The following is a 25,252-nucleotide window of genomic DNA, read 5'->3' on the forward strand; positions in this document are numbered from 1 at the left end:
TATCCTAGGAGACTTCCAGGAACTGGTAAAAGACCCCTGCCTCTCCAGTCAGGCCATCTCTTGCATGTAACTGAATGTTCTAGACTTTCTTATTTCAAGTCCGCAAAGGCCTCCTCTGTCCTTTTATGTAGGCTGTGTCTTTCTCTCATCCTCTTCCCTTCCACACTGTCCTCTGTCTGTCTTGAAATGCTCCTCTTGTCCTCTACAGCTGCCGCCTTTTGCTCTATGCCTACCTCATTAATGGTCCCTACTGCCCAGCTAGTTCACTCTTTTTGATTCATAAATGTTGTTTATCCTCACTTTCCCAACACGGACCTCTCTGCACCTTTACTCAACTTTTCTACACTACTATTCTTTGGAAAATTAAGTAGAGAGCCTCATAACTGGGTTCCATGCTTCCCTTCTCATATCTCATAAACCAACCTCCACACGGTTGTTGTGAAACCCTTCTACATCTATCTGTCTGTCTGTCTATCTATCTATCTATCTATCTAGGCAAATGCAAAATTAATCATTCTTCCATTTAAACATTTTAATAATTTCCTTTTACTTTCAGGATAGAATTCAAATTCCTTTGCATGTCATAAAGAAATCTTCATGTTTGACCTTTACAGCACTGTCCAGCACCATCCAATGACCTCTACCTGTTTTATATCAGTCAGAGTACATGACTATAGTAGCCTTGAACTTGTCATGTTCGCTCATGAAGCCCAGTTTTTGTATGTGTGCTGTTCTTTCTCGGAGGCAGACTCATCTCTTTGGCAATTCCTCTCTAAGATCTGACTCATTTACTCTCTCTCTGATAAGTTGTCCTCCAACTTGGCATCGCACTGCTGGTGCCCCCACCCCCTTCTCTTTATTCCCATAGCTATGAGGGTAAGAAGGCATGGCGTCTAGCTGGAGCATAACTCCATGAGTCATCCAAGAGCCTTTTCACTAGCATTAGTTACACAGTCTTGTTAGCAATATACAAGGTTTTTTTTACAATGTGAGAACTTTATTCCCAAGTAGATATGATTACTACAAAGCACACAATTATCTATTAAAGAAATACACTGTACCTGATCTTCTGCAATGTGGATTCGTGCATAAGGAGAACCCAGTAAAGTGTGTAAGGCCTGCAGGCATGCTGTAACGTGTTCAATGGGCTCCTCAGGCCGAGGGGAACAAAGGAACTGTATACTCACACCTGGAATGCACGAAGTAAAAACACAGGTCTTTAACACAAAACACTTGTGTTGGTTTGGCAGTATATTGTTCTCTATTTTTCCCAGATTACTATATGTTTATTAATACCAGAGAGTTAAGAATGTATTCTAGGCTAAGCAGACAGATACAACAAAGGTTGTAGCCTGCGATTAGGTATGTGCAGCCTGTCACTAGGTTGATTAGGAAGATATTCACACTTCAATTTCTAGAATTAAACAGTATAGTACATTAAGAATAAATTTATTAAAGAGCTGCCCAACAATTTTTATTTATGCATGCTTTTTAAAGATTTAATTCTGTGTATCTGTGTGTGGGTTTATTCATGTGAGTGCATACGCCTGCAGAGTCCACAGAATGAGGTCAGATCCAATGAAGCTGGAGAACAGCAGTTGGGAGGCCACCTGATGTGGGTGCTGGGGATGAGCTCAGGTCCCTGGTAAGGACAGTAAGTGCTGCTCACCACTGGGCCATCTCTCCAGGCCACATACAAGGTTTTTAAATGTCAAGCTACACACAAGACTTGTCAAAGCAGGCACTCAATGTGCACAAGGGTCAGGCTTTGGAAATGTTTCATATTTTCAGTTGTGAGATCTATGAATTCCATAATTACACCTTACTAGTTGTCTTCCCTTTCTAAAAATATGAGATCACAAAAGCTCCTTCAGAATATGTAAATATTTAAATATTATAAGAACATTTATAGATTAAAAATGATTTAAAAGTAGACTATAAACAATTTTTTCCTTCATTGAATAATCTGTTAAATGCTAAAATAGAGAAAACATGTTGAGTTAAAAAAAAAACCCAGGTTTTTTTCCTTGAAATTCAATATTCTGTGAGTGAACACTATGGCTAAACTTTTAGAGTAGTTTAAAATAGTTTTTAGATTAAAATTCAGTTAGCGTATAAGTGGAGCTGCAAAAGTCCTTTTATTGTTCTTTCTATGAATTGTACTGTGCAAAACTTCTCTACAGCATCAAAACGAAAGCTCTGAAGTGGCAGGCCCTGAAATGCATCATGGTCACCCACCTAGGATCAGGTGCATTCTGTCTTTGTTCACTTCTGGTAAGGGTTTAGCACTAGCCATTGCTCCGGGCACCTGGTTTAAAGTGACAGCTGGGGAGCGTTTCTGTACACCAGACACGGCTGCTGCTTCGGTGGACTCTGGACATGTAAATCCTGTGCTGTTCAACCAAAGGGCCACTGCATGGAGAATCGGGGCCCAGGAGTTCCGGTAGTGAAGTCTTGCTGTATCGATGGTCTCGGGAGTATAAAATGCCCCACCTGTGGAACAATCAAATCAAGACATTATTCTCAAAAGTGTGCTCTGGCAACAAGCTCCTCCCTAACCAAAGGCCTCCTCCACAGCTAAGCTGGATGGGCCTGCTCCTCCTGATGCCAGCCTTCCAGCCTCTCCTCTCTGCCACCAGGGACACCATGCATCCCCATACTGCTCTGCCTTGGAGGGACAAGCCGAATGTCCCCCCTGTACTCTGTCTTCACCAAAACAGAGCCCTCTCCGTCTCTTTTCCACTCTCCTCTTCCTCCCCATCTCCATTTCCACCGCCATCACTGACCTACTCTCTCCTGGTTATCAGAGTGCCCCACGGGAGGAGAATAAAAGGAACTCAATCATTGTCATCAAAATATTTGGGAATTAATCATACGTTTCCTAAACAGAAACAGTTCGTCATGGTGTCCTGACTGATCTCAAAAGGAGAACTAATTAAATACAAATAAGCAAAGGCCTTAGGAACACAGTTCATGGCTCAACTAGGATTTACATGCAAACACAACCACTGGGCTGCACAGTAGTATACTTCATCACAGTTATGGTCACTGGTTGTTTCCCACAGCTATTTTAGAGTGCCCTATTCATACAGCTATCACTACAATGGCACTAATGTTTTTGCTTCAGCTAACACGCTCCCTGGTGAATTCACAAAATCAGTACAAAGGACAGGCTCTAAATTAAACAATGCCACGTTGAAGTCCACAGATTTGAAAGTGTTATTACGTTACTGTTGGTACTAGCCTCGAAAAAGTCCGTTTTGTTTAATATTAGTTTGAACTCCATAAAAGCAGACTAGTGCATGTGACACTTACCATCTGGGGGCAGCTGACTAGAAAACTCGGCTGGTAAAGTCAACAGTGCGTAGTCCCTCAGCGCAGCCAGCCACAGGCGGCTGAGTGTCGGCAGTTCAGGCTGCACCAGGGTTATCAAACTATCTGGCGGCAGTTCATCCATGGTACCATAGTCGTCATCATCATCATCAGGGTTTTTAATTGCTCTCTTTGGTTTGGACTCTGCTTCCTTTTTAATATTCATAGCAACCACATACACCTAATAAGGCATTCATGAGTTGAAAATGAGGTATCAGATAAAAATTGGATATTTTAAATTGTTATAATGATGCAGTTGAATGATCAAGGGGAACTGGGTGTAGATATTAGAAGGTATATAACTGTTTTTAAAAGATTTATTTATTTATTATGTACACAGAAGAGGGCACCAGATCTCATTACAGATGGTTGTGAGCCACCATGTGGGTGCTGGGAATTGAACTCAGGACCTCTGGAAGAACAGTCGGTGCTCTTAACCTCTGAGCCATCTCTCCAGCCCCCGAAGGTATATAACTTTATGAATTCTTGATAACCACTAACGAGCAACTCTAGCTCCTGCTTCAGAACATTTCTCTGGTTTCTGGCTATTCCTCTCGCACCATGTCCCTTAAGTAGGCTTCTCTGAGTTATTCTGGCATCCTTGTTCCACTTTACAAAGCCTCCTTTTTCCCAGCACAGAGTATAACTTCCTGTCTACTGCCTCTTTCCCAGGCTTACTAGGCATAATGAAACAGCCTTCAAAGAAACAGACTGAGAGAAGGGAGGTGGCCAGAGAAAGGATATCCATAAATATCCCCCTAATCTGCCTCCTACACAGGCCTTAAGTGAGACTCGGCAATGTCACAATTACAACAGATAGCCAATCTAAGAATATAATGTACCTGTCACATGTATTATCTGTGTCCTTTGTAGTTTGTGGACTTTTTAAAAAGACATGTAATGTCAACTCTCCTAAAGCATGTTCACTTCACTATTGAGTTTATTTTTGTACTTATGTTTAGGCTCTGGGGAACTGATAATACAGTGCTGGAAAACGGGAAAAGGAATAAAACAAGAGAAACATTTGCACTACACAAAAGTCTTGAGAACCTTTCGCTCTACAGCACTGCTCCTGTGTGCCTGCTGCGGAAGTTCGTGTGCCTGCCTCTTGAGAGGCAGGGCTTACCTTACACTCATTCACACAGTGAGAGAACAACTGGAGCACAGACAGACAGACAGACAGTCATTAACAAAATTCTAGAGTAGACCGATTGCAGCTTGGGTTAGAAACACCACATTCATGCTTCCCAGAGGTGTTCTGTTTTGTTTTTGGCGTTGTTTTGTTTTGTGTTTCCGACGGGGTCTCACTGTTACCCTGGATGGCCTGTAACTCACTATGTAGACCAGGCTGGCCTCAAACTCACAGAGACCAATCTACTTCTGCCTCCTATGTATTGGGATGAATCACACACCCACCTTTCCTAATCATTTTAAGATTGCCTGCCACTTCAATTTTGATATTATACTGACATTCTAGGAAAGTGTCCAATAAACACTATAAATATAACCACCAATTCATTTGAATCCTTAATTGGCACCTTGCTTTTGTTATTGTGCTAGGAATTAAAGAAACAAAGACAAAAAAACCTACTTTTTCTTTCTATGACCTTAGAAATACAATGATAAGGGAGTGATATAATGCTTATTTTTTTTACAGAAAAAAATTTTGTTTTGTTTTGTTTTTCAAGACAGGGTTTCTCTGTGTAGTTTTGGTGCCTGTCCTGGATCTCCCTCTGTAGACCAGGCTGGCCTTGAACTCATAGAGATCTTCCTGCTCTGCCTCCCGAGTGCTGGGATTAAAGGCATGCTCCACCACCGCCCGGCCTTTTAAAAAATTTTTAAAGTTTGTTTTCAGGCTGGGTGTATGCCTGTACTCTTGGGAAGCTGAGGGAAAATCTGGGTCTGACACCAGTTCCCAGTAAAACGTAAAGAAAGAATGAAAAAGAAAAATCAGAAGTCCCACACTGCACATGCAGCACCATCCCTACCATGTCCCCCCTACCATGTCCCCCGTCCACCCCCCACCCCCACCCCCAGCCCAGCCCTGGTGCTGAGTGAGCACAACTGGCTTCTGAAGTGAATGCGCAAACCTTAGGGAGCACCAGTGAGGGCAGATCTAACCACAGAGCACAGCAAAGGCAGGGCGGGAGCACCAGTGAGGGCAGATCTAACCACAGAGCACAGCAAAGGCAGGGCGGGAGCACCAGTGAGGGCAGATCATATCCACAGAGCACAGCAAAGGCAGGGCGGGAGCACCAGTGGGGGCAGATCATATCCAAGAGCACAGCAAAGGCAGGGCGGAGTAGTCAAGGACAAACATTCTCACAGGTCAACAAGGACAGAGGGACTGGAGGCAGGAGGAACAGCAAGGACAAGAACAGGAAAGCAGAGAACTGCGTGGCTCTTGCCTGAGCACAGGAGGCAAGGCAGAAATACCTGGAGCTTTTGCTTGGTAGGCATTGAGGAAGGGGAGAATCGCTGCAGGAATTTTGATGTCAGATATACACACTTTTCTACGACTTTCATTTTAATAAGTGTGTTATAAGAGGTTGGGGAAGTAAAAAATTGCATGTGGTAGCACACACTTATAATCCCAGTACCCAGGGGTCGGAAGCTGGAAAATCATACAAGTTTGAGGCCAGCCTGGTATATATAATGAATGAGTTCCAGGCTAGCCAGGGATACATAGTGAGATACTACCTCAAAACAAACAAACAAACAAAAAGTTAGAACATACAAGTCTAAAAATGCCTCATAATCCTAATTTCCATTATCATGTTCTGTCTTTGTAAGCTGTAATTTTGCTGTACAGAGATCTTTCCATTTAATTTGATCAGTTAAAATGCAGTTTTCTCAGTCTTCATAACCATATCCTAATGGTCGCACTGCACAGACTATAATATGTCCACTAATTTCCCCAAGTTGAAGAAATTTCATGTGTTCTTCTGACTGTTTAGCCTAGGCAATCACAGAACACAGACAACAGCAAAGGATGTTTACCTCACAGTGTCACCAATAACACTCCAAGTAAACATATCTATGAGCTTATTTCTTTTCTTTGTCGGAACAAAGGACCGTAAGAGGAATTCCGGGGTCGGTGATAACAAACAGTCTTCTGGCTCTCAGGAGAAGTGTGGAGTGCTTTGCTGTGGTGGCTGCACACTTGGAGAGCACAAGCTACAGAGTCGAGTAAGACAGGTTCGGAAGTGGTGAGTGATTTGAATGACGGCTGTTCGTGGCCTTAGTGAAAGTGATCTCAAGGGAGAGAATATAAAGAAGTGAAGATATTGGAATTCTTTCACAAAACTTCAGGGGGTGAGGAGAGAGGGGAGCAGGAAGACAGGAGAATACAGGCAAAGACACAGAGCATGGGGAAGAGGGGAGGGTCCGGAAGGGGGGTAACTGATGGCCTGGAGCTCTGAAGTCTCTTCACGCAGATGCTGACTGGTATCTACTCGTGTCCTCCAAGCTTCCATTTAAAATCCTTTCTCCAAGGACCCAGCTCTGAGCCTGCGGCCCAGCTTCAGTACCCTGCACTACTTCAGAATTCAGTATTTCTATGGTAGCGCTCCTCACTTTCTGTTTCCTCTCCTTGTTTTGAGTTTGGCTGGCTAAGTAAATACAGTACATCTGTCTGTTCTTTACTATCCTGCCCCGGAGCTGACATTCCATAACATGTTGTTGGACAAATCAGAGTGGAGATAAAAGAACTATTAGTCCTGGATTCAAGCAAAATTTTAATAATTTTAAAACTAATCATGGCATATGATGTTGATTGTGGATAGAAGAGTAAGTATTACACACAGTCCTCTACACTGATATCTAATTTAATTTACACTATAATCGTTGAAAGCCATTTCCTAACTTCAATGTTAGAAAACAAATGGAGCCAGAGAGATGTCTCTGTGATTAAGAGCACTTGCTCCTTGTGCAGAACAGCAGGTGTGCACATGGTACACATGCATACATGCATGCAGACATTTATACACATAAAACACTAAAAATAAAAGAAGTATCTCAATGTGAAGAAAGCGAGCTTTTTGAAAGATTCATTCATTCGTATATTTTATGTATATGAGTGCTCTGTCTTCATGCACACCAGAAGAAGGAATTGGATCCCGTTACAGATGGGTGTGAGCCACCATGTGGTTGCTGGGAATTGAACTCAGGACCTCTGGAAGAGCAGTCAATGCTCTTAACCTCAGAGCCATCTCTCCAGGCCCCAAAGCAAGTTTTGAATAGGCAAGTAACATTCAATGTCACACAGTTCGCATAAACCTACAGACGTGGAGGAGTTGAGAAACAAATTCTCCAAGTGAAAACACAGAAGTAAAAATAGGTCTTGAGTAGAGAGGTCTAGAATAAGCTGGCATTTGAGGAAGTGATAAAGGAGGTGAAGTGGTAAAGGATTCCCAGACGGCAGGAAAAACTGAGCCCAAGGTACAAATCACTAAAGGATAATACAGATTACCCCCCAGTAAGAAAGAATTCCAAATAAACGCACATTATTAATTTTGTTACGTGGCATTCTGATCTAATTTTTATGGCACTTATTTATCTCAGTTCAGTGCCAGGCACAATGCTTTGAACTGTTATACAGAACGGCTTACGAAAGATACTATTTCTACTTTTTAATGATAAAACTGAGGCTGTGAGCCAACTGTCCCTTGAAGAAGTCACACAGATGGTGAATCTTGAGACAGGACTTGTTCCAGGGCCTCAGACTCAGTATTCAATGTTCTTTACACCAAGTGCTGGCAAACTTCCCAGCAGGTCAATCAATCCCAGCACGGAAACATGCAGAGGACCTGCCACCTTAAAAGGCTCTTACGTGATCATCTGAACACAGGATGACACACACATGAGACTGAAGGACAATTTTTAGGGGGTTTATTTTTTAAAAATAAAATCCACTAAATAGTATCTTTTCTTATCTTACTTGCATTTTAAAATTTAACATAAAATATAAAATCAGATTTGCATTAATTTCAAAGAGACTAAAGCTGGGCGGTAGTGGCGCACGCCTTTAATCCCAGCACTCGGGAGGCAGAGCCAGGCGGATCTCTGTGAGTTCGAGGCCAGCCTGGGCTACCAAGTGAGTCCCAGGAAAGGCGCAAAACTACACAGAGAAACCCTGTCTCGAAAAACCAAAAAAAAAAAAAAAAAAAAATCAAAGAGACTAAAATTTTATAAGTAAAAGCAATCATTTTACTAAAATAAGCAAAAAAAACATTATTTTGCTAAAATACCATCAGAGTAAGAAGTATAGGATCCCAAGGATACTTTATTTGTAAGATAGCTTGAACTATAGCCTAAAAATTGGAGAAAAAAATTAATTTTTATGATATCTCATTGAACTGTATATTTTCTTTCTATGAAGGAATAAATTCAAGTCCACTCCCCCCCACAAAGCCTGGCATCCTTTATCTGAACTGAGTACAGAGGTGCCCCCCCACAAAGCCTGGCATCCTTTATCTAAACTGAGTACAGAGGTGCCCCCCCACAAAGCCTGGCATCCTTTATCTAAACTGAGTCAGAGGTCCCCCACAGCCTGGCATCCTTTATCTAAACTGAGTCAGAGGTCCCCCCACAGCCTGGCATCCTTTATCTAAACTGAGTCAGAGGTCCCCCCACAGCCTGGCATCCTTTATCTAAACTGAGTCAGAGGTCCCCCCACAGCCTGGCATCCTTTATCTAAACTGAGTCAGAGGTCCCCCCACAGCCTGGCATCCTTTATCTAAACTGAGTCAGAGGTCCTCCCACAGCCTGGCATCCTTTATCTAAACTGAGTCAGAGGTCCCCCCACAGCCTGGCATCCTTTATCTAAACTGAGTCAGAGGTCCCCCCACAAAGCCTGGCATCCTTTATCTAAACTGAGTCAGAGGTCCCCCCATAGCCTGGCATCCTTTATCTAAACTGAGTCAGAGGTCCCCCCACAGCCTGGCATCCTTTATCTAAACTGAGTCAGAGGTCCCCCCACAGCCTGGCATCCTTTATCTAAACTGAGTACAGAGGTGTCCCCCCACAGCCTGGCATCCTTTATCTAAACTGAGTCAGAGGTCCCCCCACAGCCTGACATCCTTTATCTAAACTGAGTACAGAGGTGTCCCCCCACAGCCTGGCATCCTTTATCTAAACTGAGTCAGAGGTCCCCCCACAGCCTGGCATCCTTTATCTAAACTGAGTCAGAGGTCCCCCCACAGCCTGGCATCCTTTATCTAAACTGAGTCAGAGGTGTCCCACCACAGCCTGGCATCCTTTATCTAAACTGAGTACAGAGATGCCCCCACAGCCTGGCATCCTTTATGTAAACTGAGTCAGAGGTCCCCCCACAGCCTGGCATCCTTTATCTAAACTGAGTCAGAGGTCCCCCCACAGCCTGGCATCCTTTATCTAAACTGAGTCAGAGGTGCCCCCACAGCCTGGCATCCTTTATCTAAACTGAGTCAGAGGTCCCCCCACAGCCTGGCATCCTTTATCTAAACTGAGTAGCGCACACTCTGGGGCAGCACTGCTGTTCAGTGGCCACGAGCTGCTGTTCCACAGACAGAGGGAGGGCAGGTTGAGGGCTGGAGAGCTGCTCACCAGTTAAAAGCGCCTGCTGCCCTTGCAGAGGACCTGAGTTTGATCCCCGGCACCACCTGGTGCCTCACAACCACCCATAACTCCAGTTTGAGAGGATTCCTTTTCTGGCCTCTGCAAGTAGTAGGCACACACATGGTACATACACATACATGTAGGCAAAACACACATACACATAAAATAAAAGTCAATACATCTTTAAAATGGACTGAGCTGGTAGAGAAAGGAATCAGTTACTACAAATACTGGAGGGCAGGTGATGATAATTCAAAAGCAACTGGAAAATCTAGAAAAGAGAATTTAAAATAATATAATTTTATAAAGAAGTGCCCACATATACATGTAGCATACACACACACACACACACACACACACACACACACACACACACACACAGCAGCGATGGAAATGAAACAGGTTTAAACACAACTATTAGGGCTGGAGAGATGCCTCCGAGGTTAAGAGCACTGGCTGCTCTTCCAGAGGACCTGGGCTCAATTCCCAGCAACCACATGGTGGCTCACAACCATCTGTAATGAGATCTGGTGCCCTCTTCTGACCTGCAGATATGCATGCAGGCAGAACCCTGAATACATACTAAATAAATATATCTTAAAAAAAAAAAAACAACTATTAAAAAATAAACTAAGGGCTGGAGAAATGATCAGTGGTTAAGAGCACTGGTTGCTCTTCCAGAGGACCTCAGTTCAATTCCCACAACCACATGGTGGCTCATAACCATCTATAATAGGATATTATGCCCTCTTCTGGCCTGTAGGTATACATGCAGAGCACTCATACATAAAATAAAAACAAATAAAAAATTTTAAAAAACCTAAATAAAACTTCTGCAACCTAGTTATTAAGGTAGCAAGTCTCCTAAAATTAATTAAAAAAAAGAATCTTAACATACAACATTTTTTATTATTTATATTTTTGGGCTTTCCACGGTTAATTTCCCTATAATAAGTACCCTTTCTCAAGATAAAGGATTTTGTTTTGTATTTTTCAGACAGGGTCTCACTTTGTAGCTTTGATTGGCTTAGAACTTGCTATGAAACCCAAGAGTGGCCCTGACACGGCAATCTCCTGCCTCAGCCATGCTAGTGTGTGCCACTATCCGAAGTAAGACAACACTTTACAGAAGACTCATCAACAGAGTTTGAAAAAGCTTTCTATGCCGAGGCCCAGAAGATTCTCCAGTGAGCATCAGGGACGGAGGATGGTGAGATGAGAGGGGTCACGTTTACCTCTGCCCATGCCTTGAGGACGGCCAGCTTCTCCATGGTGGTGGCACTCTCTCGGTACAGTTGGCTGGAAGATCCCTTTCCAGCCTGAACTTTGTCCAAAGAGGACACGAGCAGGTTGTGCACCCGACGGAGATCACTGAGGTCGCTGACCACGCCACTGCCGATCCACGTGCTGCACACCTGGCCGAGGGACATGTAAGGTTAGTGTGCATGGAGATAAGTGTGTGCAGGGGAGAGGGAAATGGGCTCCATCATATCCCCGCACACTCTAACCTCTGCAGACAATAAAGCAGCACTAAGTTTCCACTGTCTGTCTGTCTGAGACAGGGTTTTGCCATGCGCTACAGGCTGGCCTTGGACTCATCTCCCAAGTGCCGGAATTAAAAGTTTGTACCACCATGCCTGGATTCTATGTATCTACTATTTAACAAACGAATAAGTGGTTTTCTACCCAAAGTAGTTCAGTCTTGAAAATTTCTTCAACAAAATATCTGTTTACCATGAGCAAACTATCAAAGTAGCTACTGTGAAAGACTTTGTTTAAAAAGGGAAAAAGAAAACCATGGAGTTTTATGACTGCAGTTTACGATGGATGATGCTTAGAAGTCAGGACAGTTTGTGTGTAAAGTCACAGGGATGTTCAATGGGGAAGAAGTGAAGATCAGGAAAGCTGAGGTCAGAAACACAAAGTTTAAATATCCTTGATACTAAAATCAGAGGATGGCCACGAGTTTCCAAGGATCTTTGGCATTAGATTTATGCTTTAGGGGAACCATACACAGGATAATAGACAGCACGTCAGTTACCTGCATTAAAGTGCTGCATAAGACAGAAACGACATGGATGGAAGCGGGAATACAGGGAGGTGGTCAGGAGAAACGTGGAGACAAAAACTACAGGGTGTGGACACCATTTTTTTAGGGCACAAGACAGTGGGGTGCAGAAAGAGCGAGGAACCAAAACCTGTTCAATTTTGTCAACGCTCCTGACGTGGAAGAACAGAAAGACCGTGACTCCATTGTTAGGAGCGCCAATATGAAAACTAGGAAAGTTCCGTGGAGAGACGTCAGCATGATGTGGATTCCAAACATTTTCACATGTGAACTCTAAGTACCACTAAGAGACTTGTGGACGGACATTCAGCAGACAGTTGGAAACTCTGCTCTAGGTTCCAGGAGCAAGTGGAGGGGAACTATGTAAGACTAGAAACTTCTACACAAAGGCAATAACTAAAGTAGAAGTATGAGGCAGATTTGTCTGGGAAAAGAATATCTTTTTGTTTGTTTATTTGAGTAGCCCTGGCTGTCCTGGAACTCGTTCTATAGACCAGATTGGCCTTGCACTCACAGAGATCCACATGTCTCTGATTCCCGAGTGCTAGGATTAAAGGTGTGCACCACCACCACCTGGCTTGGGGAAAAATACCTTAAAAGCCTTACATCCAGACAACAGGGGAAGCTGGTACACTTAAAAGGCAGGTGGAACGACGTAAGTGAGCTGAAGCCCAGGAAGATAAAGGAAAACCGCCTGAGGACAGTCACCGGAGCCAAGAGGAGGATGTCATCTAGGAAGAGGCCTAGACAGGGCCAGCTTTGGCAACTCTGATGAAGGTACAGGAACCTCGTCAGGGAGGGAACACATGTGGGAAGGACTGGGACTGCACCACACTGTGGACACATGGACATTTCTAACAGGGAATTCATTAGGTACCGCTCTCAGAGACAAATCAATACTAAAACCTCAAAGGCTTCGGGTGCAAATCAGTGTAATGAACTCAGGTTTTGCTGACAAAGAGATCATAAAAACACTCTGGGTTTCTGCAGTATTTGGCTTCAAATCCTGGCTAATGGACTTGTGTTCCTTTATTTAAATCCTTAAAGACTGTGACTAAATACTTATATCAATAATTTTATTCACTTAAAATTTTATTTTCAGCTGGGCAGTGGCAGTGTGTTTTTAATCCCAGCACTCGGGAGGCAGAGGCAGGAAGATCTCTGTGAATTTGAGGCCAGCCTGGTCTACAGAGTGAGATCCAGGACAGCCAGGACTACACAGTAAAACCCTATCTCAAAAAACCAAAACCAAACAAACAAAAAAATCATTTTTTCAAAAACTGAAAACTAAACTTAATAAAAACACTTAAAAACAGATTGTTATTAAGGATATACTTCTGATAAAATAAGATGTCAACCAAAATAATTCTGCAAATAGAAAGTTCAAAGTTATATGCAATGTAATGCAAGGGTTAGGATGAAAGGAGTTGATTCCTAAAGAAACTCAACGTACTGGAGAGATAATACAATATTTTTGTGTAATTTGGTGTAAATGTAACTAAAAGTCAGGCAAATCTGTGAATACCAGAAAGTGACCCCTTTGACAAACCTCTGTCTCCAAAAATACTTACATTATGATTCATAACAACCATTCATTGCAGTTATGAAGCAGCAACGAAAATAACTTTATGGCTGGGGGTCAGCACAGCATGAAAAACTGTACTAAAGGGTCACCGCGTTAGGAAGGTTGAGAACCACTGCTAAGGGGCTGGAGAGATGCTCAGTGGTTCAGAGTTCTTGCTGCTCTTGCAGAGGACCAGAGTCTGGTTCCCAGCACCCATGTCAGGAAGCTCACCACGGTCCATAACTACACCTCCAGGGGATCTGACACCCTCTTTTAGCATCTGTGGGCACCCGTGCGTGTGCGAGCATACACACACACAGATACACACACAGAAATAAAAAACACAAATGGGTTTTTAAAAAGATTTTATACCTTGAAATTACAAGTAGTGCTTTATGGGTTTGTTTATAAAGGAAGATGGTGTAGTGATGGTTCAACAAAACCATATTCAGGGAAAAGACCTTGGCCCCACACCAGGCAAGTGAGCGTACATTTGTACCCAGGCTCAAGTGAAACAGTTGAGGGTGCATTGCTCATGACTCGGCCCCGCTTTAACTATTTTGCTGGCTCATGGAGACATCCAGATGTACCACACACGAGGCTTTTTCCTGTCTGTCTAAGGATTACCCTGATTTAAAGCTTCTTAAAGTGAAGTTATTCTCACCAACAAACCAGAACCTTCTAAGCAATTCCTTCTTTTCTATACAGTAAAAGAATGTACAACTCACCACTGCACCAGTTTATACCTAGCTGTGACTACAAGTTTTGGTATCTTACGTTTATTTTAGCTCCCCTTATGATGTTCATAGGTCCATTCACTTGGAGATAACGTACAAAAGTATCCAAAGCCAAACCCTGAGCTATGATGGAAAAGGGATGTGAGTAACACTTACTACTTTATATTTCCTATAGAACACACAAGCATAAAAGATGGAGGCGGGGGTGGGGGTGGGGGTGGGGAGATGGCTTAGCTGGTAAAGCTGCCCACTGTCAAGACAACGATCTTAGTGGGACTCCACACAGCGGAGGAGACAAGTTGTCCTGGTCGCCACATGAGCGCTGCGCCCCATACACATCAAATAAGTAAATGAGTGAATGGATAATTTTATTGAAAATTTATAAAAAAAGGAATGAATGCTATTGTAGTTTCAAGATAAAGAACAGTTTGATTGTCTCTCTTTAAGTGAAATCTAAGACCTTTAGAAGTTTATAGAAGGCAGCCACAGAAGCCTGCTTCCCTCTTACCTGGCAAGCTTTTGCTATTATATCTGAGGGTGTATCTTGTGAAAAGGCTGGTCTTAGGGCAGCTCCCACCTAGGAAAATGAGCAAACCATTGATTTTAGAGACACGCAGTAAACTTGGGGTCACTAGAGATTAAAACAGCGAACACACACCTTTGTTCCTTCCTTCCTTCCTTCCTTCTCATCTCCTCCTCACACTTTCAATGTTACAGTAAGATTAACTACGGTTACATTTTTCTTTGCTTCTCAGGAAGTTATCAATACCAAATCTCCGTGGAAAGTCTGCCCAAAGGACAATCTTGTTTCTTTAGTAAATGGGATTTTCTGACAGAGTCACATTTTATCAAAGCCAACCAAAGACTGTTACATTTGTTGTGTTTCCTCCTCACCCCCATATATTTTCTAAACATATTTCTTTTTTTGTTTTATTGGGAGAGTGTTTCTCTGTGTAGTTTTGGTGCCTGTCCTGAATCTCACTCTGTAGCCCAGGCTGGCCTCAAACTCACAGAGATCCACCTGGCTCTTCCTCCTGAGAGCTGGGATTAAAGGTGTGCACCACCACCGCCAGCCTAAACATATTTCTAACAGCATTTATGTATCTCTTGAGTAAAGCTCAAGTAACTGGATCAATTTCTTTAAAGAACTGAGGAATTATAAAAATTCAGCGGTACTAAGTATCTCAAAGACCACTTCACCTCACAAAAAGATGTTTTAAAAGACTGCTCAAAACTATTAGCTTTTAGGGGACCAGCTCAGTGGGTAAAAGCTCCTGCCTGCCAAACAAGCTAGACAGTCTGAGTTTGTTCATTGGGAACTATGGTGAAAAGATGCTTAAAGACTGTCCTCTGACCCCCATTCATGCATTTGTGACCCCCCCATTCATGCACACACACACATACACACACACACTCATTTTCACCATATACACAATAAGAAGTAATAATACATTGTTAATTAGCTTTTCTATTATTATATTAAGAAGTAAAGGAATATAAACTTTAGCTTAAGGAAGCCAACATCAGCCATGGATTCTTGGATAGATGATGAGATGTAATGTGTGTGAGCTGAATAAAGACATTACATGTAATCTGTTCCTAAGTTGAGATTTCTACCGATAATCACTAAGTTGTTTACACAGATGTCTGGAGACAGTCAAAAGTTCCTTTCTATGACTAAAGACGTATAGCAACTAACCACAGCATGTGAACTGTCCCTGAAAGAGAATAAAATAAAATAGAATAAAAGAGTTAATTGGGTCCACTGACAAAATGATTATGACAGACTCAGTAAAAGCAAAGAGTCAATATTGAATTTCCCGTGACTAATAACTGTTCTGTGGTTACAGAAGACAATGTTCTCATCCTTTAAAAATACAGTCCAAATGGCGCAAGGGTAACAATACATGACTAAAATAATTGACTTTGAAACGATTTAGAAAAAGCTGTATTACATATGTATGTCTGTGGGAAGAGAAAGAGACACACGGGAGGGAGGAGAGAGGAAGAGACAGTCAACTTTCAAACAAACGGGTCAGAATTAGCCACAGACAGACACGGGGAAGGACACAACACGGTTTGGAATATTTTCCTGACTATTTGAAATTATTTCTAAATAAAAAGATTTTAGGGGCTGGAGAGACGGCTCAGTAGTTACGAGCACTCCCATACATACAAATCCTCACTCTAGTAAGCAACCCTGCGCAGCCACTTGGGTTAAAGCTATACCTTCCTCACCTACATTTAAATCGTTTACGTATTACTCACAAGGATAATTTGGGGCACATTTGAACATAGCTTTATTTACTTATTTACTTAGGTTTTTTGAGACAGGGTTTCCCTGTGTAGCCATGGTTGTCCTGGAACTCACTATGTAGACCAGGCTGGCCTCAAACTCACAGAGATCCTCCTGCCTCTGCCTTGAGAGTGCTTGGATTAAAGGCGTGCGCCACCACCGCCAGGCTTGAACAAAGCTTTTAGACGAGACATTGTGTGTCTGGAACCAAGTTTTAGAATAATTTCATTTAGAAAAGCGTTTCCGTTTTGCTCGCTAATGTAACTTTCCCCTCATGACCAGGGATTAGTTTGTGGTGTGGTTGAAGTCTTAGAAGACAAACCTCAGGGAAAACAAGTCTATCTGTTTAGGGGGCAGCGAAAACAGTCTCTTGGAACTTTGCTTCTTTGGCAGTCCCTTTGGCAGCCACCATCAGGAGTCATCCTCACTCAGTTTACAAGAGGAAGTTGCTTCTGTTTCTAAAACTGCTCATCAAGCCTGCACACACACACACGCACACACACACAGGCACACACACACACACACACACACACACACACACACACACACACGCACGCGCGCGCGCGCAATGGCAGCAGCAAATCCACAACACTTCTGTGAATGCTCCCTTTATCTTTTAAACAGCATGGCATGGCCACACAGCTAAGCACAAGACTGGGAAGGCAGGCTGGAATTTCTATTCTAGTTTATCATTACTGTGCTATCACAACTTAAAAACGGTTACAGCAGTTTGAGCCTTCGCCAGTTGTAGGTTGGTTGAACCATGAAGCAGGTTCTAATGGTTTCAGCTCCATATGAAGAGACTGTAATCCCCCCTCTAGTGACCCTCACAAACTCCATTCCGTCTGTGAATACAGCAAAACTCACATTAGCTTGATACTGCTCCAGGATCACGTGACCTGGAAATTCTGGCTCAGGCACAGATGCAAACTTCTTGATAATGTCTTCAAGTGCCTGGAGCCCAGCCATTCGCAGCTGGTTGCTATGGTCAGTTGCAGCCATGAATGCCATGCGAATCAGGTCAGAGAGATGCAGGACTAAGAGGTCATCTGCAAAGGAAAACAGAATGCAGGCAGGGAAGTTCACACAAACTAGTGTAATAACATAAAAATAGGAAACAAAATACATTTGATAAAGTACTTATGATCCACATAACTCATGATGTCTAAAAAATAAAACTCCCATCAAGTATCCTCAAACAGCAGTAGACATTTAATAACATGTTAACACAGTCAACTATAGGATCCATTGACAGTTGAAGCAAGATACTCGAGTACCACAGCTCTCCCAAATGGGCTTGCACTTCTTCACAGCAGAGGCTGGCAGAACTGTTCTGAAAGGGTCAGACCCTGACTATTTTTGGCTTTGCAGGCCATATTATCTCTAAGGCAATTACTCAGCTCTGCTGCCCCACCGTGAAAGAGGCCAGATAGTACTTACAGAATACAATAGACAATGCTACAGAGAGAGCGTGCTGAACTCCGGGAAACTATTTACGAAAAGCAGCTGTGGGTTGCATTTTGATCACAGGCCACAGCCTGCCAATCCCTAGTGCAGGAAACCACAGTGTGTAGTCAGGAAATCTGGTCTACAAAATTATTTTTTAGAAGACTTTTTATGAGAACAGAGTGGGAAGGGAGTCTTGATCTTTTAGCACTAGGGCAAAGGTAACCCTACATCTTGCTTAAAAGCAAGTCTCAGAGGAATTCAAATAACACAATAATTTTACTACATTCCAGGACAAAGTTCAGCACAATTGAAAGGAACAGCGAAATCCAGCACTAACTGCACAGCATTTCCACCGTCCAGCATCTGATGACGAGGATCAAGAATGTAAAGATGTGCTGGGCGGTGGTGGCGCACACCTTTAATCCCAGCAGTCAGGAGGCAGAGCCAGGCGAATCTCTGTGAGTTGGAGGCCAGCCTGGGCTACAGAGTGAGATCCAGAATAGGCACCAAAACTACACAGAGAAACCCTGTCTCAACCAAAACAAACAAACAAACAAAAAAAAACCCAAACAAACAAAAAGTAAAGATGTAAAGAAACATAGCTCCTAACAGAAAGAAAGACTCAACAACCAGAAACTGGTTCCGATAGGAAAGACAGAACAGAATTAGCAGCAACGGCGTTCCAGCAGCTCTGTACACTGCCTCTGCCAATAGGAAACGGGAGCATGAGCGAGGAGGAATGTGGGCCTGTGGGCAGCAGATGGAACAAAAAAGATGCTGGTGAGACTCAGACAGGCTCGGCACTGAAGGTCAATGAACTTAAAATTCACAGCGACAGATACTCCCCGAGGAAACGATCAGACTCAAGTGCGCTACAGCGCAGAGGATGGAGGCGGACTTTTTGAAGCACTGGCAATTCAGTGGCTCAACCCGACCCCAAAGAGTGATTTAAATCGGGTTTTGTTGTCACTATTGAAAAGGTAATAAGACACGTTTCTTCAAGTTCCTATTTTAAAAACCAACGTTAATATTTCAAGTTTAAAGAGTATATGTTGGGCGGAGGGCACTGAAAGTGGAGAGAGAAGAGAACTGGGCTAGAATCTCCAAAGTGTCGTCATCTAGAGGAGGTTAAAAACCAGCTTTGGGAGGCATAGCAGGCTGCTGCCGGAGTTTGGAAGAAGATATCCCAAGCAGAAGCATCTGAATTAAAATCTCTCTGCTTGAATATGCCAACAAAAACATAAGTAGAAAGACAATAATTTCCCTGTATTCTCTGGCACCTAATACACAAAGTCTATCAAACTGCAAATTAAGCAACCGTCCCTGAAATGAAAGCTGCTTTCCCCAACTACTCATAAGCCCCTCTATCTTTTTTCTAAAATATAAGACGAATATGTAAAGGGTGGAGATGGAAAGAAGGGCTGGGTAGAAACTGCAGCATGGAAGGAGAATCGTGGGGCTGGGAGGGTGTATTGTGGTCTGGGAGCGGTCATTCCTCTAACTAAGTCACGGCACACAGGAAGACCAGGAGAGGATGATGCTATCGAGCCAGAGTTCACTCGTGTGTCACACTAGAATCTAATTAGAAATGTAATCCTGAGTTACACCTCTATCAGGACAGGTCCTACTTACCTCTCTATCATCTGGACTATTGCTTTTTTTTTTTTTTCAAGATATGTCTATGGTTTTGATCCTTTATATTCCTAATGTATAGTAACCAGGACTCAGTTAATATGTGCCAACTAATGACTGAATAGAGATGCCAATCTAAGCTGGGTCCTAGGAGACCATCTTACCACCCAGCCACAGCTGTGAAGTACCCACTGAGCAAAGAGCATATACAGAGTACATGGAGGATCACCCCACACAGTATCACACCGTGAACAGATTCTAAACAAGAAGAGCATTCTCCTCTTAGATTAAAAAGTAATGTGAAGAGGCAGGCGGATCTCTGTGAGTTCGAGGCCAGCCTGGTCTACAGAGCGAGATCCAGGAAAGGCGCAAAGCTACACAGAGAAACCCTGTCTTGAAAAAACCAAAAAAAAAAAAAAAAAAAAAAAAAAGTAATGTGTACAATACCCATGGAGACCCAGAAGAGGGCATCTCATTCCCTGGCACTAGAGTTAAGAGTCACCCGATGGTGCTGAGAATTGAACCTGGGTCCTCTGCAAGAACAGCAAGTACTCTTAACCACCAGACCATTGCTCTAACCCACGAATGACCTTTAAAAAAAATGTTTCCAAATCCTAAATTATACCTCTATCAGGACATATCCCACTTACCTCTCTATCATCTGGACTATTGCTTTTTTCAAGTTATGATTATGGTTTTGATTCTTTATATTCCCAATGTATAGTAACCAGGACTCGGTTAATATGTGCCAACTAATGACATGAATACAGACGCCATATTCACTGTGATTCCTCTGTACCCTATGTTCTGATTCATGTCTCATATACTGTGCACTGCTATCATCTTTCTTAGTCTTAAGTCTGCTTATGAACTCTGCAGCTTATTATATACAGTAACATGAAAGGCATTTATATATATATATATATTTCTATGCTGTCAACTCATACAAATTAAAAAACTGACAATCAAACACAGGGTAGAAAACCTTACTAGATAATTCTCTCAGCTTCTTTGTATCTCATCAACTGTAAAATAAAGATATTTATTGCTGGGACTAACGCTCATTTTGAGAATTCTCTATAATAGCTAATCCAAAGGAGATATGGTAGAAAATGCTTATAAAAGGTTAAAAAAACATTTTCAGTAATAGTATCATTTTTCCTTTTCAAAGATGCCCAACAGTAATTTTCACATATTTCTATATGTGAAATATGAGAGTTTGAAATGTGCCATGGATCCACGAATTCTGTTTCTTTGGTTGGGAGCAGCAAAGTTCATTTGACTTTGGACCCAAGAGTTCTACCATCTCTTTTACAACAAAGTGCTAAACCTAGGGCTGTTCCTGAGGAAACATAAGTTGTGAGTGTTGTTATTCTAATATGGGTGAATGATTAAAATTCATATACACGGATATCTAGATCTCCATGCATTAACTTATCTATACCCATCTTCAGCTTATTTCTAAACACAAACAAGTGGTACCCAGGGACAGACACTAGGGTCAAGGTGAGGCGACTTGGAATAAGTAAATGGCGCAGCCTAAAGCATGCCGCAGAGGGCTGAAAACACTCAAACCTATTGGAAACACTTGGGAGAAAAGACGACGTGATTTCGCACTTACTCTTAGGGTTCCGCAGTTTAGCAGAACGCGCCATGGCAAGGTCGAAGTGAGCCTGGTCCGCATTCTCACACAGGTTGATGATGCGGCACAAGCAGTCCGCAGCAAACACCCGTGTGGCCCAGCGGGGAGCCACAAAGGGCTTTGATTTGTCTTCCTCACCCAGGGTAGTGAACATAGTATCGTCATCCATCTCATCTTTCTTTTCAGATTCTTCGTCTTTTCCACTGCTTAAGAGTGTTGCCGTACTCATATCTACAACAGAAACGGAGACCACTATGACTCGTCCCGTCATGATGCTTCAGAAGACGGCTAATTCTCAATCTCTGAAAAAGAGAACTGACAAGCTTCTTCTGAATTGAAAACCAAGGAAGACATAGCATCAATTAATCTTATGTACATCTCATTTGCATATTAAATAGAATTATATACTACATCATACTACAGAGTAACCTGGGATTTTTAAGACATAAAAATTTAAATTGAACTTTCAAAAAGTTTAAAATGTATTTCAAAAGCATATTTGTTTATACTATGATTTTAACCTTCAACATTTTATGGGGATGTGTGGATGAAAGTTATCAATACCTTTAAAAGCAGGCTCATATCTATGCTTATATATCAGAAGCAAGATGACTTTCATTATTTTAAGGACATCATTTAAATACATACCACTGGAAGCTGCCAAGACATCTTTACAAAGCATTAGCCAGTGGGAAAGCTTTTCAACTGCCAGTGAAGACAGCATGTGTCCCAAGGTGTCATGAATATCAGAGCACAGTTTCCGGTCTGTCTCTCGATCTAGCATCCCAAACAGAAGCCCCTCAAGCCCTGTGTCGGTTATATTAACGCCCTGGTGCCGGCAATGGATATCACCTCGATGACTAACTCCAGGTACGAAAGGACTGACATCTGAAAAGGAATTTTCACAAGAGAGTTTGTATGAGATGTTGTATGCTACAGGTAGCAATGGCAATAGAGACCAAGCCTCACATGTGACTCACAATAGCAAGAAAATCACCTGTAAATGCCTTGTAACTATGATCTCTGCTATATACTAGAGGATTAAAATTTAGTCTGACAATAAGGTTAAACCCTTGGTTTCTAAAGCTGATTATTCTGATCTCTTAGAAATATGAAAGTTTTCAGCTGGCCATAGTGGTGCATACCTTTAATCCCAGCACTTGGGAGGCAGAGGCAGGTAGATATATCTCCTTGAGTTTGAGGCCACCCTGGTCTACAGAGTGAGTTCCAGGACAGCCAGGGCTGCAACACAGAGAAACTCTGTCTTAAAAAAACAAAACAAAGTCAGGCGGTGGTGGCGCACGCCTTTAATCCCAGCACTCGGGAGGCAGAGCCAGGCGGATCTCTGTGACTTCGAGGCCAGCCTGGTCTATAGAGTCAGATCCAAGACAGTTACCAAAACTACACAGAGAAACCCTGTCTTGAAAAACCAAGAAAAAAAAAAAAAAAAAAAAAAAAACAGAAAAAAGAAGATGAAAGTTTTTTGTTTTTTTTTTTGTTTTGTTTTGAACTGAGGATCAAACCCAGGGCTTTGCGCTTGGAAAGTTTTTAAATAAAGACTATCAGCCAATCAGAGAACTCACTGGCACCGCCACTCTCTTTGTCCCCTGCATTCTTCGCCAGGCTCATGGCGTATTCACACACTTCTGCGGCTTCTCTCTGTGCAAGCTGCCGGAGGCAGGCCACCGCTGCTCTTCGAAGTAACAGGTGGGAGCTGCACAGGTGAACCTGTGAACGTAACAGTCTCAGGACAGTATTTACAGCTGTCGTCCTTCAAGTTCATTCACCCGGTGAACTCATCCTTGGGAAGACTTACTTCTGCAGAGGCTCCTTCTTGAAAGACCTTGGTTATTTAAAATACCATCAGGGGCTGGGAGATGGCTCAGCAGTTAAGAGCCCTTGCTGCTCTTCTAGAGGACCTGGGTTCAATTCCCAGCACCCAGGTCAGGCAGCTTACAAATGTCTGTAACTCCAGCTCCAGAGGCAACTGACACCTCTGGGCTCCCTGGGCACCTGCACTCACCATGTGCTCACACCCACAACCAGACATACAAACACACATCATTAAAACTACTAAAATTTAAATAAATATAATACAACCATATAATGGCATTTTGGCAAGACAGTTCTATCAGTAAGACATATAGAAAAGACACCAGCACCAAAATACCTATGCTGAGGTCTGTTCTCTAAAGCTCGTGTGACACATTCCAAAGGAAACCCAGAAGGGCTTTCTGCATATCTTACATCTACGCATGGTCCCACCGAGATGTCGTCATTTACAAGGACATAGGAAGCCAATGCAGTGAATGGGAAGTAAGAGAACGGAGCAATAGAAAGAAGTAAAAGTGAAGGAGAATATTTATCAAATAAATAAAACAAAACCTAGCAAAGCATGAACCCAGCCAAAAAGAACTAAAAATGGAGGCTTGGGTACAGACTTATTCCATCCGGAATGTCCCTATAAAAATAAATATAGTGCACCCCAATAGCCCAAGTAAAATATCAGAAATACAATTCAGTCTTGGGTACCAGCCCAGGTTTGAATCCCATCTCTGTTGATTATACTTAAATTTGCCTATTTGTAAAATGGGAATGTAATATTCACAGGATTATAGTAAAAATAAGACGTAACCAAAAGTAAAATGCTCATAACGATACATTCACAGGTTAACTGCTTACTAAATGTTAAACACCATCATATTATCATAAACCTGTATCCATGCACTGCTTAGAAGAAAAGGAAGCATTTGAGAAAGAACCCAAGGCACAAATGATGGAGTGGAGAGAGGTATTATGCAGAACTCACAGCCCTTCCCAATGCTAGTTTATTCTGTGCTATCAGAACAGCATGTGGGAGGTTGGAGAGGCGGCCCAGCAGTTAACAGTCTTCGCTGCTCTTTCAGGGGAACAAGGTTCGCTCCCAGGCTCACATCTGCCGTGATTCCAGTTCCAGGAGCTCAGACACTCTCTTCTGGCCTCTGCAAGCATCTCTCTCATATGTATATACATACAAGCCAACACACACACACACACTAAAAGTTTTTAAAACTTAAAAAGGACACATTTTTTTCATCTAAAGAACATCTTTTTACTTAAGGTATATGTGCATAAAACCAGTCTATGAAATCTAATTAAGAAAAATAAAATGTAACTGATCGGAGAAAAATCTTGATTAAAAAATATCTACTTTTCTTCCTAAAATACAGATTTCCCCAAACTTTCACATATCCTAAACTAGAAAGTATAAAGTGTAGCCATACAAATGGAAAGAACACAATCACTTGGTCAAGCAGTTTTGAATGTTTTATCTGTAGAATGTCTATCCTATCCTACACAGTTGTCTTTAAGAATCACTTTAAGTAGAATACTATAAAACTTTAATTATGTGATAATTATAGAGAAAGAAAATATGTTGACTGCCCTGCCAAAGAGAGATTTAAATTAAACATCCCAGTTTACAAAGTGTTTTATTTGCCTTTGATTTTAAGACAGGGCCTCTGGTAGACCACACTGGATTCACTGGATTCTGTCTCAGAATGCAGCTGAAATCTGGCCTTGAACCCCAAATCCTCTGTGTCTCCCCACCAAATATTGGGATTACAGGCATGTGCAACCACACTCAGTCACAAGGTTTAAAAACTTTATTTTGGCCGGGCGGTGGTGGCGCATGCCTTTAATCCCAGCACTCGGGAGGCAGAGGCAGGCGGATCTCTGTGAGTTCGAGGCCAGCCTGGTCTACAAAGCGAGTTCCAGGAAAGGCACAAAACTACACAGAGAAACCCTGTCTCGAAAAACAAACAAACAAACAAAAAAAACAACTTTATTTTGGTATCCCTGACATTCAATTTCTCTTTTGTCTTTACATCTGTGACATTAGTGATGCAGTATACAG

General features: G+C 42.4%; 1 protein-coding gene across 2 annotated transcripts in view; it reads right to left on the reverse strand.

The window, feature by feature from the left end:
- Positions 1 to 25,252, reverse strand: part of Heatr5b (HEAT repeat containing 5B) — an 89,556-nt gene that overhangs the window by 9,625 nt on the left and 54,679 nt on the right. For both annotated transcript variants that reach the window (XM_052746309.1, XM_052746308.1), the window contains exons 22-30: positions 22,941 to 23,085; positions 22,006 to 22,245; positions 21,337 to 21,588; positions 17,502 to 17,683; positions 14,847 to 14,915; positions 11,205 to 11,384; positions 3,316 to 3,553; positions 2,239 to 2,493; positions 1,062 to 1,189 (exon numbers count right to left, since the gene is read on the reverse strand). In XM_052746309.1, the coding sequence (XP_052602269.1) occupies positions 1,062 to 1,189; positions 2,239 to 2,493; positions 3,316 to 3,553; positions 11,205 to 11,384; positions 14,847 to 14,915; positions 17,502 to 17,683; positions 21,337 to 21,588; positions 22,006 to 22,245; positions 22,941 to 23,085 (1,689 nt within the window). The remainder of the gene's footprint in view (positions 1 to 1,061; positions 1,190 to 2,238; positions 2,494 to 3,315; positions 3,554 to 11,204; positions 11,385 to 14,846; positions 14,916 to 17,501; positions 17,684 to 21,336; positions 21,589 to 22,005; positions 22,246 to 22,940; positions 23,086 to 25,252) is intronic.

The sequence above is a fragment of the Peromyscus californicus genome, unplaced genomic scaffold (assembly GCF_007827085.1).
Source record: "Peromyscus californicus insignis strain IS unplaced genomic scaffold, ASM782708v3 Scaffold_1__1_contigs__length_55948999, whole genome shotgun sequence".
NCBI lineage: Eukaryota > Metazoa > Chordata > Mammalia > Rodentia > Cricetidae > Peromyscus > Peromyscus californicus.